The 18148-nt window shown below is 45.0% G+C and overlaps 1 protein-coding gene and 1 pseudogene across 1 annotated transcript; both read right to left on the reverse strand.

Moving 5' to 3' along the window:
- Positions 1-147: 147 nt before the first annotated feature.
- Positions 148-5419, reverse strand: LOC8044030 (putative lipoyltransferase 2, mitochondrial). The gene is made up of 2 exons (XM_002416526.5): positions 4753-5419; positions 148-3115 (listed from the first exon to the last, which is right to left on the reverse strand). Exons 1-2 carry the CDS (start codon positions 5213-5215, stop codon positions 2880-2882), a joined length of 699 nt encoding a protein of 232 aa, XP_002416571.3. The 5' UTR covers positions 5216-5419; the 3' UTR covers positions 148-2879.
- An 8950-nt stretch (positions 5420-14369) lies between these two features.
- LOC121837462 lies at positions 14370-15434 on the reverse strand (annotated as a pseudogene).
- Positions 15435-18148: the final 2714 nt, after the last annotated feature.

The following is an 18148-nucleotide window of genomic DNA, read 5'->3' on the forward strand; positions in this document are numbered from 1 at the left end:
CATATTTGGTTTTTTCTTTCTCTCTGTAAGAGTTCATCATTCTTTCTACAGCAGTGTACAAGGTGGTACTTGTGTATCCAGAGGTCTTAAGTGGTTGTATTTGTGCCTCAAAGGCTCTGTCCCGCCTTGCGGTCACATGACTTCTTGAGGGCTGCGCTAAGATAGTTGTTGACAATTGCAATTTTTAATGAGTTTTGAATGGCAAGACTCGTATTGAAGTAAACGTTTCTTTAATCATAGCATATACATCCAGCACGTGTGGTTTAATTGGAATAGTAGTCGCAGATCGAGAAATTAAAGGCTGTTTTTTGTGGGTAGCTTGTGTGTAAACTCGAGTCGTTGAGCCTTTTCAGTGAAGATTGAACGTATGTTGCCGACTTGTTGCTCGTCACTTACATCAGATTTACTGGGTCCATATATCGGTAAATTCTTCACACCTAGTTGTCGGATACCCGCTGGGCAATGGCCTCATCGCATTTGGACAAGATAATGTTGCATGACACTGGTGCTACACATATCAATGCAAATTCCTTTCTTTTGCAGATAAGTATTACCATTAAATGAGATGACTGTAGAAGCTGGATAGAATGTCAATAGCTCCAACAATGCCTCAAGATGTAGGCCGGATTTGTTTTGGAAGGACACTGTACCATTTTTTTTATACATTCTCTTACAGCTACAAACAGATGGTCGTGAAGAACTGAATAAAAAAAAATCTTCCGCATTAAAAAAAACAAAAAAATACATTTGGTATCATATGTTATCATTTTTAAGAGCATGTATAACTTTTTCCGAGTTGGAAATCGAGAAGGGATCTTTCAGTCGGATCCGGGGTTTGATAACTGATTAAATAGGAACCTTGACATAGTTCCTTACCATGAACCTTTCCTTGTAACACCCGCTATGTTTTTAATGTATTCAAAAGCCGCTTAATTCGAACGGCGTTTTTGAGTAATTCATACTTTTTGTTTTCGCGGTCCCGTTGAGGTCGCTTCTTTCCGAGCACCGGTGCATTGCAGAGAGGCAACACCCGCAAAGCTTGTTTCCGCAGGTGTTGCTTCTCTGCAGTGCACCGGTGCTCGGTGGGAAGCACACTCAACGGGGCTCAAGCAGGGCACTCTGGGCACACATGAGCTATGAAAGTGGGCACCACGCGGAAATGTCCATAGCTGCTTCCGCGGACGCTGTGACGTGGCGGCACGGCATAAGACCACGTCACAGTGTCTGCACAAGTTGTTATGAAAACTGCCGTGCGGTGCTCGTTTTCATCGCTCACGTAATATAGACCACATTAAACAACTTGGCCGGACGAGTTGAGTTGTCATGTGCTGTCTAAGCAATCCACGACAAAGAACATTTTTGAGAGATACTTATGTCATACATTTCACAAATGTTTCATGTGTGGCATATCTGCTTTGTACGAGTTGCCATTCATATGGCAATTCATAATTTTATCTTGAATCATATTTAGATGAATTTTTGATAATTCAAACAAAATTCGTGGCTTCCTCGAGTTTGAATTAATGAGAGTCAACTACACTGGCCCACGGTACTGAAGGAACCTTGACAAGATAAACGGGACACTTCCTTTTGTCAATATAATACTAATAAAAAAATCTGAATTGGTCTTTATTTAAAACGTGTGCTCAAACTTTATTCGTAAAATACCAAGATTTTTGCCTTTTATCTTGCCATCGTGACTTCGAAATTCTGAGTTTTTCGGATAACTTCGAATTGCCGAAAATTTTACCAGTGAGTGTTTTTCAGGATTTATCAGATGTATCCGAAAACAGGGAACCCTAGTTGTAGAGCATCTTTTGGTGTTTTGGAAAGACCCTAAAGTTGGACGCGTTTTCTCGTTTCCTCTTGAAGTACATCTTTGTGCCAGCGGTCTTGCCACACCTTGTGGACAAGGCGCGCAAATAATGTGCACTGTTACGCAATTTTGGCACAATGGAGGGGAACCAAAGAATAAAAAATTGCAATGTTACATGAACAGCAGATAGTTTCTATTCAGCATTACACTTCCTTACAAGGGAGGCGAGACAATAGCTCTTTGGCCACAGGTGCAAGACCGTTGGCACAAAGATGCACTTCAATAGGTAACCGAAACCACAAAAAATTGAGAGTTTATTCGGAAAACCGTAAATTTCTCCCTGCACCTTATAAGTTTCTAAAATTAATCGATTTAGTAATTTTCTATGATGCCCAGAAAGTTTCTAATTAAAGTCATACATTTAAACATACAAATTAAAAAGATTGTTCCTGTAAATTAGTTAATAAACTAATTATATTGAACATTATTGTTTCTAAATGGGTTCTTTGACGGAAACCAATTCGACATTAACCTTTTTTCTGCGCAACGCATACTTTCGCAGAAATGATTCGGCCCGCATTGCGAGAAACACCCTGTAGGTATGGTGCTACTAAAATATTGAGCAAATCCGGGAACGACAGGCTAAATTCAGCCGCCGTTTCCGAGCCGTGCCATTGCGCACAGCTGAGATGTTACAGAGCATAAAAAATGACCACTCGATGTTGCCGAAAGGGCGGTCCCACCTGGGGCTTAACTAGACTTGTGACTTGCTCCGCCCATTTGTCTCAAATCCATCATTTTAAGAATAACTGCTGCCACGCGGCAAAAGACGGGGTTGGAGGATTCCGGGGATGAAACGATGTGCGGAAGGAGAGGGAAGAGGCGTCTTAGAAGGAACCAGGAGGAAAAAAGAGAAACCACAATAGGAACACACTGACCTATATTGGGGCTCAACAGAGCCAATTCCTCGATAGAAGGAATGCCCTCTGGAGCACATCGAAGCTCTCGAGTCGGCGAAGAGGTCCATGCTCATAAATGCATGCAGAGTGAGGCACATATAATATCAGAGCGGGCTGGGTGGCCAGTCAGGGACGGTCTGGCAGCCGAAGCATTTCCGGAAAGAGTCGAGGAACACGGGAGAGGCCTCGGCCACTCCGAGCTCTCTGCCGAGCTCCCGGCTGAGAGAGGTGACGCCCTTGCCCCGGAGGCCGCAGGGCACGATGTGGCTGAACCAGTCCAGGTCCGTGCTGCAGTTGAGGGCCACGCCGTGCGTCGTCACGTACCTGCTGCCGTGCACTCCTGCAACGTCCAAGTGCACAAAATCAGAGTCTGTTTGCTGGCATGCCCTCCAGGGGGTCCCGACAGACTTTTTTCAAAACCCCATAGAGCAACATTGGCGGTCGCCATATCTTGCGCTCAAAGCACTCAATTCTATAAGAGTCCTCGCCAAATGCACTCGTTCCTAATGCAAGCCAAGTTGATGCAAAAGGGGGGTGCAGCTGTCGCATCCAATACATGCCTAGAGTTTGCGCCCAAACAATGGCAAACTCGGATGACTGGCGCAGCAGCTACTATTGTCGGTGAGGGGAAGCTCCCCTTTTCACTTTGCTTGCTTTCCAGCATGGCCTCTGCTAAAGTGGGAAGACGAGCTTCCATTCAACTCTTTATCTGCAACCTACTATAGATGGCGAACACTTTTGAAAAGTCTATTGCACGGGAAATCCTAACCAGTGCGCGAATCTGGACGAATAATAAATCTGCGAGGTTACGTCGAGTGTCACTAAAGCGCAGGAGGAGGGGGATGTCTAAAAAGAAAGAGCCTGTGCGTTGCTCAGAGAAAAAAATATACCAACTGTTGGGAGAAGAGAAGCTGTGCGTGTGTGCATGCCCTTCTTTTTATGCGTCTTCTTTATCCCGTGTGTAAGGTTTTGTCCAAGCTCTCCTGTGTGCTCCGCCTGGGATCCATTGTGCCTTTTTTTTTCACTCGTCTACGAGATTCAATTTATGGCTCGGAGGGTATCATGTGACCTTGGGGTTGGGAGGGGCCTCAAGTCACTAGGCACACGTGCAGCACTGAGTTGGCCAAGATAGCTCGTTGCGGTACACTGGAAGGTGAAACGAAATATATGAGCACTCCTAGCCAAATGAGTGTAATATGTTTATTGCAGCTATGTACTCGCACATGGTACTTTTACTGTGGTACCACATGAATTGCAGTCGAACTGTATTCGCTGTGGACTGTTTTGTACTTGGTTGTTACGGCTACACTCGGCTCCCCCTTAGGCCAAAGCTAAAAACTCCTCCTCCAGTGCGAGCTCGCTGGCTTCCGCAGTGCTTTGATTTCGCACGCCTTCACACTCGTGTTAGCAAGGATGGAAAGCTCGCGCTGAAAGCGGAGCTTCTTGAACGGAGTACAGAGAGGCACATTTCAAAGCCTTCCACAGTGCTCAGACACTGTTGAGGCACGAGCATCTGCGAACGAGACGCAATGAACGAGACACAAGACAAAGCCTCTCGCAGCACTGTGGAAGCTGCGCTAGCCTCCACAATGTAGTACAATATAGTTGACAAAGACTACTATACTCAAGGTACGAGTCCAAATTTATGCGCGGGTGTATAGTAAGCACCTCTGTCCCGCAGAATATGGGTGCCCTCCGTTTCGTAGTTAGGAACCCCGGCCGCACAACATCAGCGATCTTAGTTTTCTGCAAATATGGAAACAGACTCGGGTATCAGTGTAGAAAAAGCTCAATCCTATTGTCAGGAGGCACCGGGCAAGAAGAAATCGCCACCGCATCTTTCTGTCCTTCGCAGGGGCCGCAAGCACCTTGGCCTCCACGAAGCGGGGCCGTTTGATGATGCCATTGTGCGCTCTCTTTGTGAATGAAACCATTTTCGAGAGCGTCGTCTATTTCCGGAATGAGTGGGGGCGTTACCTATGGCGGCAATTTTATTGTCTCCGATCCAGACGCCAGTTTCTTGCGTGGTGTCGGCACGGAGGCCGAAGTGGGCGCACGTGTCTACGATGGTCTTCTCGAGTTGGCAGACGTACCAGCGCATGCTCTTCTGTTCGTTGAAGGAACCCAGGTACAGGATCGGGTACGCAACCAGTTGTCCCGGCCCGTGGAAAGTGATTAAACCGCCCCGGTTCGTCTTCACGAAGTCTGCTCCGAGTTTCCGTAGCCTGGGCTCGTCCTCCGACGTGTAGCCTTTGGAACGAATCCCTACCGTGTACACCGGTTCGTGTTCGACCAACAGAAGAGTATTGCGGCGTAACACAGCTGGTTTCGCGATAATTTCTCGCCGGAGAGCCTCTGCTGTCTGCGTCTGAATGCCGTACGCTTCCGCGAAGGCCATTCTGCCTAGCTGTCGTACCCGCACCACCGGTTTTAAACTCATGGCGTGGCGTGCTTCGGGGAAAAGATAGACGGTTAAAACTAGAGCAATTAATAGCGAAAAGCTCGCAGCGCTTGCGGACGCCTCTTAGGTCTCAAAGAGTATGAACGATCGGTCGTTCGAACCATTCAAACGGGAGTTGTAGCTCTCAAACTTCTTAAACACCGGGCTGACCGTGTCAACCGGACCACCGGGCGGACGACGCCATTAACGCCATCTTGGTGGATGGCTGGATACATAGAGTTATTATAATGTACGCTAGAGGTTCAAGTGGCGCTAGTGTGCTGCTGCAAATTGAAGCAGACAGCAACCAGTCGGAAATTGACTTCCGGTAATGTATTTCTATGGGAAAAAGCGAGTACATTTTCTCTCCGCGCTCGAATATAAGAGCAAATATCACGAATAATTCGTACGTACTAGGAAGCTTGGAACATTTCTCAGTCAAGCCGACGAAATAATTCGTCAGTTACGGCGTTTTTCTTTCAAATTCATCGGATTCAAAACGGTGCTAAAACGGCTTCGTACGTGTATTTATGTGCACTGTCGGACACTGTTAGCGCGAACACGGCATCGGCACTTTCCACCATGGCGTGTCAAGCGAACGAAGGACATGTGGAAAACCAAGAGAGACGGCAAGAACTACGCAGTAACAATGAATAAGTAACTCCTTGTGCATGCAGGCGATCAAAATAAATTGAAAGCCACCTAATATAGTCCGATTTGCAATAAATAAGTACTGCTTTATTCTTTCTGCTCATGAATATGTGCGAAGATGCATGTTCTGGGTTCAAATCATCAACCGCACGCTTAAAATCTTTGCAAATAGGGAGAAGTTAGAGAACAGGGGTCCGATAAGAACTGTCCGACATAGGAAATAATAAAAAGGCGCACCTTTCGTAGTCCACGTACTTTATTTCTTACATTCGAATGTTTTTTAACCGTCGTAAAGATGCACGACGGAGTCATTTTCATAGAGTGACAGGACGGGCATATTAGCAATATATAAGCGCCACCGCAATGCTAGCGAACCTTGAACACACCCTACATTCTTTTCGACCGTTAGTTTGCGTAGAATCGTCGCTCGTTTTTACATACCTGCCATGGAACATAGGTTTGGGCCTGAAATATAGCGAAGCTTAACATCGTTCAGTGGTAAAGAAAATTGCTGTAATTAAAGCAATTACACTTTTACAATATTAATAAGTGTACATACTATCCGGTACAACCGAAATAATAAAAGCCATTCGTGTTATTTTTCGGCGAAGAGGCAAATTTCACGCCCGTTTTCCCATAGGAATGCACAGGAGCACCGCAAAAGTAGACTGGTTGCTGTCTGCTTCAATTTGCCTCCCGGAAGTCGCATAGACACTAGCGCCAGTTGAACCTCTAGCGTACATTATAATAACTCTATGGCTGGATAAATAGCTAACGACTGCACTCTTTACGACGGGTGGTAGCTTGCGTCACCTAGCGTTAAAAACTGAAAGCAGTTTTTTTTTTTTTTTTTTGTTAATTTTTTTTTGGGGGGGGGGGGGATGGAGGTGTAGGACGCCGATCTCACTACCCCTCCGCTTCGACTACGGTAGTGGTTATGGCGTACGCCAAAATCAATACCGTAGTCATTTCGGCGTACGCCATAGTCAATACCGTAGTCTTTTTCGCATACCCCAAACACACTACCCTTACGCCAAATTCAATACCTTGAATAACGTCGGTTGAGCAGGAGTTGAGCCAGGTTGAGCTCCGCATTTCGCTAAAACTGGCGGAAGTAACTTTCTGCAGCATAACACCCTGATTGTTTGTTGTTGTTTGTATGAGCGGCGGAACGCGCGCGGCAGGCGTTGATTAATTGTGATTAGCGTTGATACGGCTGACGGCGCGCAGAGCTGAAGGGCACAAGCAATGAAGCTTGGAGTGATTCTGTGTCAAAGTGATTTGACATCGCTTCTTTCTGGTTCTTCGATCATGGTGCAAATGCAGGTCGCCCGACTCCCGAGCGATTCGAAGGCAAGAGTGGTAGCCTGTCCGCTGGTCTTTCAATCGCATCCACTGTCGTCATTTTGGGCACAGCGGAAGAAAATAAGACGTTCACTATTTTAAATAGCGTGCGATCGGCCTGTCTAGGTTCTGGCGACACCGTTTCAGGCTTTAGATGAGAAAATTTAGCCACTACAGTACGACTGCTAGCCTGGGGTCTGTGCGTCACAACAGATCGAAACGGGTAGGGGTGGGGATCCCTGGCAGCGGGACCTTTCGCCGTACGAGCTGCGGTGCGCTAACACACTCGACCTCCGATACCCCCTTGGGTCACAGCGCTTGCTGAAAGAAGTTTGGATCGTTTTACGCAGATTTTGCAGTGCGTACGAGACGCACAACAGCTACGTACTACGTCCTAGATGCCCAAACTGAGGCTCGCTACTTGTGTGCGGCTCTCGTGATCTGGGGAACAGTATGCTCGCCATGAAAATGTTACAATGAGAAGTACGGAAAAGTAATATTATAAAAGTAGAGTATCTAAAACTGGCTTGCATTGTCACTGAACATATGAAAATAAAACTGGTTAGGAATGCTGATCAGATCTGGTGGAAATGTTATATAATGTGCTCAAGGTATGTGTGAAGTTGCATCGCGTCGGCACAGGAATTCAAGCTTGTTGCTCCTAAATTCTTCCAATGTTGCTGGTAGCTTTATATATATATACATATTATTCATTGTAACTTTAAAGGCCCCAACAGGAGCATTACATAAGGAGTGTGTGTGTGTGTCTGTTGGGGGGGGGGGGGGGGGGGGAAGTACATGAAAAATACAAAAAATCAACACATGAACAGACAGGTGGCTGACACCTACAGTGCTGGTAAGTAATATAAGCAGTGAGAACAATTGTGTGTGAAATAAAACTGGTACATAAATACACTAGCAAAAAGAGTGATCAAAGCATTGCGGAACAAGACGGGGTCACTTATGGCCAGGCACAACCAGGGTAATGACCGACTCACACTAAGCATACCGGAGCTTCCAGTCGGACTTGGTGTCCTGAAAAGCGCTGCAGGTGCTCAAAAACAAAAGACCCCCAAAGGAGCCCATAGAATTTGAATGGGTACCTGCCCCCTCCGTGGTAGAGGGCAACAAACTTCCTCACCAGCATGCCCGCACGCTGATTTACCAGGCCACAGCCGTGGAAGAGGTGCAGGACCAACCCATGGTCACCTCAAAGGAAATACTAGTCGCATTCTACTGCAAGGAGAGGCAAAGACTGCCAGCCCCGCATCCTAAGTTAACGCTGGAGGAACAGGTAGCATATAGGCAAATTCAGTCGGGGTCCTTCCCCCACCCCCTTTTACTCAGTCGCATATGTTCCCCACTCAATACAGTGGGAACTGCCCAGTGTGCCAAGAGATAGGAGCCCTCCGTCACAAAATAGGTGAGTGTAGATTCAATCAAGACCACCCACCACCCACACCCTTCCCCCTGTAGAGTGATGGCAGAACTTGCTGTCCAGCCCCGCCCTGGAGAATCAGCTTCAATTGGTCAACAGGGGCCAGGCAGATAAGACAGCGTATAGGATCTCCGTAAAGAGGGAAGCCCTTCCTTCCGGCACAGACCATTGTGCTGAAATGCTCAGAATAAAAGTTTATTCTCTCTCTCTCTCTGATTGGTTGAAGTAGTTTGTGATCCGGGATACGTGACATGGGGGTGATTTAGTCGAGACGATGCTTTTCAAGGAGGAAGTATGAGTGAGTTATTAAGCATTAGATTATAATAGAAAATTTTATGAAATGGCGTTAAGCATGATATATCTTGTGACGCGACTTATACAGCTGGCATTTTAGTGCAGAGACACTAGTTCTTCGGTAATTTAAGAATCGACGTGGCCGTGCGATTTTGAACTGACTCAAGATGGTTAATGGGATAAATTTGATGAGCATTCCGAATTGCTGCTGCATACTCCAACTTTGGTCCAACGTAAGTTTCGTATGCCATTTTCCGGAGAAGAGATGGTGGCGCCTTCAGATTTCTTTTGATGTACCCGAGAGTGCGCAAAGCCTCTGCTGAGTCTGTTTCAATGTTGTTATTCCAGGTTAAGTCACTAGGTAGTGTTGCACCAAGATATTTATAGATGGAGGCAGGCAGAGATGATTAGTCCAGAGCCAATGGAATACGAAAAATATGACGTTGCATGTTTCCAAGTAAAGCAAAGTACTTTATGACATGTTTAATGACATTAGCCATTTGGAGCACCAGGCATGAATCAGGTCAAGATCACTCGGAAGATTAAAATGGTCATCAGACAAAGTAATGGACCTTTTTCCAGTAAGCGTCTGCGCACGCGCACACCCTTTCCACTTGACCTTGACCGCCCTTTCGCCATTTTTGGGGGGCACTGTTTTCTTGCGACACTAATCTGTTCCTATGGGAGAAGGCGAGTCCGGTTGCCCTCCATTTGTAGTAGGCGGCGAAACCGTCATGGGGCACTCCTTACTGGAAAAAGGTCCATTTTGCTATATAGGGCACAATCGTAAGCGAAGAGACAAAGACTACAATTGATAAGTCGTTAATAAAAAAAAGAAACAGTTGTGGACCAAGTAATGCCCCCTGTGGAACCCCAGATATAACTTTAGTAAAATCTGACATATGGTTGTTAGCCACAGTGAACTGAGTGCGAGAAAAGAGAAAGTCACGAATCCAAGAAAGGACCAAAGGGTCGATACCCAGGATAGAAAGTTTTGAAATTAGGTGACGATGGGGAACTCTGTCGAATGCCTTCGAGAAGTCGAGGAATACAGCATCAGTTTGGCCCTGCGAGTCAAGGTTAGTGATTAACTTGTGTTTGAGTTCAAAGAGTTACGTCTCGCATGAAAAACCTCTACAAAATCCATGTTGATGATTGTAAAAAGTATGATTTGCTTCTAAATATGATAGATGGTAGTTTGAGGCCAGCACACGGTCACCGCTTTTAAAGACCGGAATGACCTTCCCCAGCTTTCAGTCCAATGGTATACTCCGTTCCACCTTCAGGCCGAGCGCACTGGACGCCACAAGCTATCCCAGCCGATCCAGTGTCGCGAGAAAATCGCGTGACTTTTCGGTTGGCCAGAGCGACGCAGAGAGCTCAAGGTCACATGACACTCTCTCAACGCTGAATTGACTGGGATAGCTCCTAGCGTTTGCTGCGCTCGGACTGAAGGTGAAACGGAGTATAGGCAATCCTGCTGTGATGACTAAGAAAATATGAATCTGAGGAATTCACTAGATATTACTTTGGTGTTGCTAAAAGCTTTGGGGCTAATATTGTCTGGACCCTAAGATGATGAGAGTTTTAAACCTTCTATAAGTCAAAGTATTCTGGAAGCAGAAATGTTAGTGTCAATGGGGGCCATGGGCTCAAAACCAGAGCGAGGCAAACTAGATATATATGATCAATGCTTTCGTTTGATAGTATAGAAGAGAAATATTTATTTAAAGCGGGAGTGCAATGTGGCTCACACGGCGTCTACATTTTCATTCTTTAGTCGGATAGAGTCAGTATTATCTCTGGGTGAAAATACTTTCCAGAACTTCTGGGGGTTACTTTGCAGAATTCTTGCAGGTCCAAAGAAAATAACTTCTTTTTCGTCAACTTTACGCTCTGTACAAGACTTGAGACATGAAAAATAATCGTCCCAGACTTTGTTATTATTTAGTCTTTTAGCTCTTTTATACATGCGCTTCTTTTTGTTATTTATAATGATCGTAAAGTTTTATTGTACCAGGGGTTATGCCCGTCGCTGTTTACAATGACATTCGGAACAAACTGCTGAGTTAGATTATTAAGTTTGTTTTTAAATAGTGCCCAGTTTTCTCCCACCGATCTTGAACGAAAGTTTTAGACATACGACTGCTAGAACGATGACAAGTTCGATTTGTGGTGACGTAGTAATCACCTTTGTTATAGTCACGAATTGTTTGAACAGTTGGGCCTTGCGTCGGCACAGGGATAGATAACTCGATGATCAAAATTCCCTGGTCATTTAAGCCAGCAACACAGTTGACAGTTCTTATTATTTCTGTTGTGCTTGTAAGGGTAAGGTCAAGAATATTGTCACCATGGGTGGGTTGTTCGACAACCAGGTGTGAGGTTAAAATTCAAACAGTTATATTGAAAAACTCTCGCACAGCATTTGAGCTGCTCGTGGTAAGATGAACCCAGTCAATGTCTGAAAATTAAAGTCGCCAAAGATAGCAAAGTCTCCTTTTGGGAAAAGGCTCTAAATGTCAAGCAGCACGGTGTGCAATGTGTCGCAGCGCTCAGAACCACTGTTCGGTGCCCGATAATATACAATGGGCAGGAGATCAAACTATAAGGGGTACTTTATTGAACTTGTTGTCCCCACAGCAGGGTGTTTACTACCAGAGCATAACAAAGAAATTGAACCTCGTCATCAGTCATGGGCACGTTAACAGCAAAAATTAAAGTAACAGTGTTACAGTTACAGTTACCTAGGGGGAAAAGTAACACTGTTACAGTGACAGTTACCGGCTTCAAAAAGTAAAATGTTACAGTCACTGCAAAAACAGTAATGCCGTTACTTTCTTGTTACAGTACAAAAATTGGACTCAAGAAACCACAAACCAAAACAATATTATTTTATTTGTTACACTACAGTAAGAAGAAAGGTAAACTGAGAAATTAGAAAAATTTAAACCCGAAGGGTGTTTATTTTCTTGTGTGATTTGCCATTTTAGCTTTTTGATGTGCATAATTTATTTGCAAAAATTGATAAGTCAATGTTTTTGATGAGCAACATCGAAGATGACGCTTCAAAGGCTGCTTCTCCTAAGACCAAAGCGCAGGTAAGAGCAAAGCATTTGTATCCAGACCATGCATGACAAGCAGTCTTGGGCAGTAACTATAGTTACTAGTAATGAGTTACCGGTAACTAGAGTTACTTTTTTGGTAACTTTTACCTGTAACGAGTTACTCTTTACTGCTGGTAACTTGTAAATGTAACACTGTTTCTTTTGTATTGGGTAACTGTAACTGTAACTGTGGCCACACATTAAACAAACAAAAAATTGTCTGCTTTAGCACACGACTGAAAATTGACGGACGAGTCAGCACGAATTCGGGAGATAAAGGTAGCGGCACCCACGGTGGTAGGGGCGGCAAACAATGTCCGCTTCACCGACTTTGGCTCGCTCTTCTCATGTGGGGACCATCTGCGGGTGTCGGTGCTCGTGCAATATGTCTCTGAGTGTTCCGTCTGGGCTGTGTCTGCACCCCTCTCTCCCTTCCCCTTTGTAGGATATGTCCGTGCTGTCATTTTTACACCCAGCGGGTCACCGTCTCCTCTTCCCTATTAGTTTTCAAGGAAGCCATCCCCACATTGTGCAGAAAGCCGGCGCTTGTTTCACTTATTTGTTCTTTTCAGAGTCGCTCGAGTAAACACGAAGGCAGGTTCAAATGAAATTGCCTTTTTCGATAGCCTCAAGAAACACCCCAATGGTTGGACACTTTGTTGTGGAACCACAGATGACTTTTTGGACACAGGCGCGCCGCAGTGGTCGTCATACATTCTCGTTGAGCACCAGAAGGCCTCACTTTGTCTCCTTTCCTGTATATTCTTTCGAAGCTGTTTGACCTGCTATGTTCAGGCCTGCTTCCGAGTATATCCCGTAAGGTAATTATGCGACCATCCGTGTCCTCATTCGTTTTGGAGTGAAAAATAAACAAAAACATTAACTGATGTACGTGGGCCGATGGCAATTTAAAAAAAAAACAGTTGATTCTAAGTTATAGTCATGTGCAAATAGTAGATTTTGAGTTTGAAGCGAATAGTGGTTTTGGCCAAATATTTTCAATTTGAATATCGAAAAGTTTTCCCACGCCTTTCACTACTGTTGCATATCATATGCTTAGACAAAAAATTCCAGCTAAAATCGTGAAGGTTGTTCTACTTGTTCATTTATTCAAATATTTATGAACTGTGACCTCAGAAAGTCTGATGTCATGGGATGGCAATAAACGACGGATCTGATATAAAATGATTTCTATAGAGATGGCCAATTATACCCAATTGAGTGAATTTACAAATCTTGCCATATAAAATATTCTTTCTTTAATCTTGAGCTAAAAAGAAAGAATTGCGATGATGAACGCAGGTTGAAAGGGCGTCTCCACCTAACATATACTCTTGCATAATAGTTTCATTTTGAAACTTTTACTACAATGTAGGTAACAAATTCACAAAGCTTCCATTTATTTTCAAATACATCCGGCACGCGTGCACTATCCTGCTTTGAATGTACGCGTTTCTTCCAAGCACATAATTGCGATATTCACACTTTTCGAAGTGTTTATTTCAGCAGGTTACCCCGTTGAGTGCGCTCCTTACCAAGCACCGGTGTAATGCGGAGAAGCAGCACCAGCAAAGCTTGTTTCCGCGAGTATTGCTTCTTTGCAGTGCACCAGTGCTCGGTAAGAAGCGCGCTCAACGGGGCTAGCCCGCTGCAATTAACACTTCGAAAAATGTGAATAGTGCAGTGTATCAGATCTGATGTTAATGTCCAGTTTCAGCCAGCTGTAAAGAGCAGTCGGGCAACCTGAATAAACCAGTTTCGTTACAAGACAAACTCGATGCATGCAGTTCTTGTCGAAGCGAATATCGAATAGCGCATTATTCGAAACTACTATTCGAAATGTCGAATATTCGCAGAACCCTAAAAGACAAACAAGAAAATTTCGCTTGTTGTCCCCACAGCTATAGCGTGCCGCTAGAGGCGTGGCTGTTCAATCTCCTCCCCAATAGTTTGTTTAGATGTCAATGCAATATGCAAATGAACACAGCTTCTATTCCGGGGCACACAAACGTAAAAAAGAAGAGGTAGAATTTTTTATTGCAATAAGCACTATTCCTTCTCGTTGAGAATGCCTGTCACATCGGTAAATGTCAAAGTGCAGATCACGGGAATAAATATTGTTATCCTTTATTTCAAGTTTCAGCCAAGATTTTGTTAGAATGACTATGCTGAACTTGTTATATATAAAACCACTGAGCTCGGCCTGTTTGGGGATGACACTCCAAATATTAGTGGAAGTAATATTGCAGTCCAAGCTTTTCGATTGCCTTGCGCGACGAGATGGGCGAAACAATATGTCGTTACTTAGTCGATCATTGTAACTAGAAAGTTCTACAACAGAGTTAGAAGAAGATTCATACCGAAAGCACTTGTTGTTGACATGCAGCTTATCAAATTGGATTCTAAACGTTCCAGTTCATTTCGAACGAAGCAGACTAATTCAGACAAGTCTTCGCACAGCGTACTCAGAATCTTTTAGTTTATAACCGAATGAGAGGATGCTTTGTTTATTTTTAAAACGCAAAAGGTTAACAATTCTCAGTCGGTTTTTATCTGCTACAAACTTTTTCAGATGATGTGTCCGATCAATGTTCGGATCTAGCTGAATGCCTAGTCGCTGCTCACAGAAATTCAAAACGGTTGCCTCTGAATTGTCGCCAAGTTTCAGTTGGGGAGTCGGGAGGACCAAAGAATAATAGCTTGGACCGGCCCTAAGTCTATTCTTGGTACCATCACACCTAGAGTTCACTTTTGAAATGTCCAACGTTGTTTTGCCAGAAGCTTCAACGCCTCTTGGGCTTCCTTCTGAAGACTCTTCCATAGAATTCAGGTCCGCCTCAATTGCCGTTACCCTTTCTCCGAGGTTATTTATCGATAAGTTCGTCGTTGACTGGGCATCCTGAAGCATTTCGGCAAGCATGTTGCCTCGCCCTACCTCGATTCTGGTAACAACGCTCAAGATATTGGCAAGCTGATCTTCAAAAGGTCCGGGGTTCGCCTCGATGTCCCCGGATATTTGTAGTATTAATAGTGCTAAACGGTGCTAGCACTTTGAGCCAAGAACACAAATAGCTGGCGCCGACAATCACATACATCGCAGGGGCACGACAACGCAATCAAACGATTGTTACTTCGATAGCAGACAGTACTGGAAGTGTAACCAACTTGAACGACGAAGAAAAGGGTTAACATCATGGTTTCGCTTGCGATGCCATGCCCCGGGGCATGGCATCGCAAGCGAAACCATGATGTTAACCCATTTCTAATGTTATACCCTTAACCCTTCTCAGCAGGGTCAGTTGGCCAACTGACCCCGCTGAGAAGTGGGCTTTTGTAGACATGCGCCGAGAGAGCCGGTAGGTGCCGTTCCAGGGTTCCCGGACATTTCATCGAACGCCGTTTCGTCGAACGCCGTTTCATCGAAAAAATGGACGTTTCATCGAACGCCGTTTCATCGAATCGCTGACGGACGTTTCATCGAATGTCTTTTAAATAAAAAGTGTGAAAGATGCCCTTTTCTGCACGGATCGAGTGCATTTTCGTGTCATTCACCCATTTCATTGTCTGGTTTTTTAATGTCCAAACTTGTAGCTGTTACAATTTATTTTGATGCAAGTAACCCATGAAGATATTTGTCCCGATCTTTATGTTTGTTTCGCATATTGTGCATATCTGTTCACCCCCTCTGTATTACCCGATTGGCCTTGAGGGTATTGTAACAAATAAATAAAAAGTCGCACTCCCGGTGAGAGCGCACTCCAACTCATGGAGGCCAGAAGGCGACATAGGTTTTGCGCAGGCGCAATAACTTTAGCCATTTGAGCCTCCTAGCCTGTCTTTCTATCGATACTTTTTTACTGCCCGAAGCTTGCAGTAGCTAAAGCTGAGGTGCTGTTTATGAAACTACAACGAAACATTGTTTTTTTTTAGTTTTAAGACTCAATAAAGTCAAAAGTAAGTACGTCACTTCAAATTTTATTTCAAAACTTTCGGGGCTTCATGTATTCGTGCGACAGCCATTAACCATTTCAAATGATGAGGAATTTCTCTCAAAAAGTCCCCCACAGCCATGGTCGGTCGGTTCTCATAAAAAAGGCGGACCTTCACATTCCTTTCTGCTATATGGCCATCTTCTGGCGAGGAGGCTCTTGGGAACTCAGCATCGCCTCCAGCTTGTCTTTCGTCAGTTGATGTTCTGTGGCGATGCAAGTCAAAAACTTCCAGGACCTGGGATGGGCACCTCCGACCAGCTTCAGCAAGCGGGAGTGCCACCCTGGCGTTCGATAAGACGGAGTTCGATAAAACGGCGTTCGATGAAACGGCTTCGATGAAACGGTGTTCGATGAAATGGCGTTCGATGAAACGGCATTCGATGAAACGGCTTCGATGAAACGGCGTTCGACGAAACGGCGTTCGATGAAATGTTCGGTCCCACCGTTCAAGGGCGGCCCGATGCAGTACATGTTGCTGTCCAAATCTGGCAGCTTGGTCATTGTTTCTGCTGAAGGGATTGCCGATACATGGTCCAAGTTGACGCACAGGCCATGGTAGACAAGATGGTTTTCTTGGAGATGATCAGGCATTGTTGATGAGCGTGTAGCTGTCAGCAAAACCTGAACGACAAAGGAAAGGGTACATATCATGTTTTCGTTTGTGATGTTGTGCCTATGTCCAGTATGACCATTTCTCCGCAACATAAAGAACAATTTATATTTTCTGCCTAGAGCTGCAGTTTTCTATACTTTGTCCCCCCTTAGCATGGGCTGTTGCCACAGGTTCTGCAAGTGTGAGCTAATTGCTTTGGATCACGCCATGGCGGTTGCACGAGTGCTCATTCAGTGCAAGCGCTGTGAAGGCAGTCGAGGCCACCATCTCATGTTTGCGCAGCCTTTGTGGTTAGTCCATGCTAAGGTGCGAGGAAATCTAACATGCTGATCTTGTACCCATTCAGCCGAAAAACCAATTACTTTTATCTAATTGGAGGCGTTTGGCTAACAGCTAGGAGAGAGAGAGATAAATTTTATTTACAATGATGCTTCATCCGCATTATCTGCGTCTCATCTGTGGTCAAAAAGATGCTGGTAGTGAGGGCGGCAGCATGGTCGACCCCTGCGACGTTGAGAATGTTTTGTCACTAATTGGGGCCATAGTGTCAGTTGTGCTTCCCGGGGTTGGGCGGTCCAGCTCTTCCAACTGACAGATGGAAGGCATGAGGAGGAAGGGGGTGAGGTAGTATGGAGATGATTGTGCATGGGTACAGATTGGTTAGGGCACTAGTTATTAGGCACGCGTATTCCAAAGCGCCGCAAAGCAATATTTAGTCGACATTTAAGCCATTGCATGGTGCAGGCACGAAGCCAGGATTTTGTTTTTGGGGGAGGGGGGGGGGGGGGGGGGGGGGGCCCGCCCATGACAAAATGCAGTATAAGGGGGAGGGGGAGAGGAGGTCCCAGCAAAATGGAAGATTTCGGGGAGAGCCCGAGCCCTTTGTGTCCCCCCCCTGGCTACGTGCCTGGCACGGTGTAAACATGAGTAAATCATAGTGTTGCAGGGGGGAGGGGGAACATATTGTGTTGGCAAGACCTGAAAAGTTTAAATTTCGGTAACAAATCACTCCTTTTTATTATTTCGTATACACCGTGCACATTTCTTTTCCTCAATTGCATTTGCATACTGTTTGGTATACACATCTAATACAAATTTGGTTAGAATATTTCTTAGTATAGTATTTATTTTTGTAGATACTATGTCCATAATACTGTTCAGATCCCCAGCTAAAATTCCCATTAGATGCAATTGGAATTTTAACTAGTTTTAACCAGAATCGATTGGTTTTAGTGGGTTCTAATCGGAAGCACATTGGTCAATGGGTCTCACCAATTGGAATAATTTTTCCAGTTGGAACCTCCCAGGTGAAAATCAGTCCACTTCCAGCTGGATTATGGAACTGGAAATGAGGCAGTCCAGCTGTATTCCAGCTGGACCCAGCTGGAATCCAACTGGACCCAGCTGGAATCCAACTGGACCCAGCTGGAATCTAGGTGGACTGCCTCATTTCCAGTTCCATAATCCAGCTGGAAGTGGACTGATTTTCACCTG

This window comes from Ixodes scapularis, unplaced genomic scaffold, assembly GCF_016920785.2.
Source record: "Ixodes scapularis isolate PalLabHiFi unplaced genomic scaffold, ASM1692078v2 PGA_scaffold41__6_contigs__length_2269736, whole genome shotgun sequence".
Classification (NCBI taxonomy): domain Eukaryota; kingdom Metazoa; phylum Arthropoda; class Arachnida; order Ixodida; family Ixodidae; genus Ixodes; species Ixodes scapularis.

Coding starts and splice junctions, on each gene's coding strand:
- LOC8044030 (XM_002416526.5), bottom strand. CDS start 5,215: ATGAGTTTAAAACCGGTGGTGCGGGTACGACAGCTAGGCAGAATGGCC. Junction 3,116..4,752: donor CAATAAAATTGCCGCCATAG/GTAACGCCCCCA, acceptor TGGACGTTGCAG/GAGTGCACGGCAGCAGGTAC.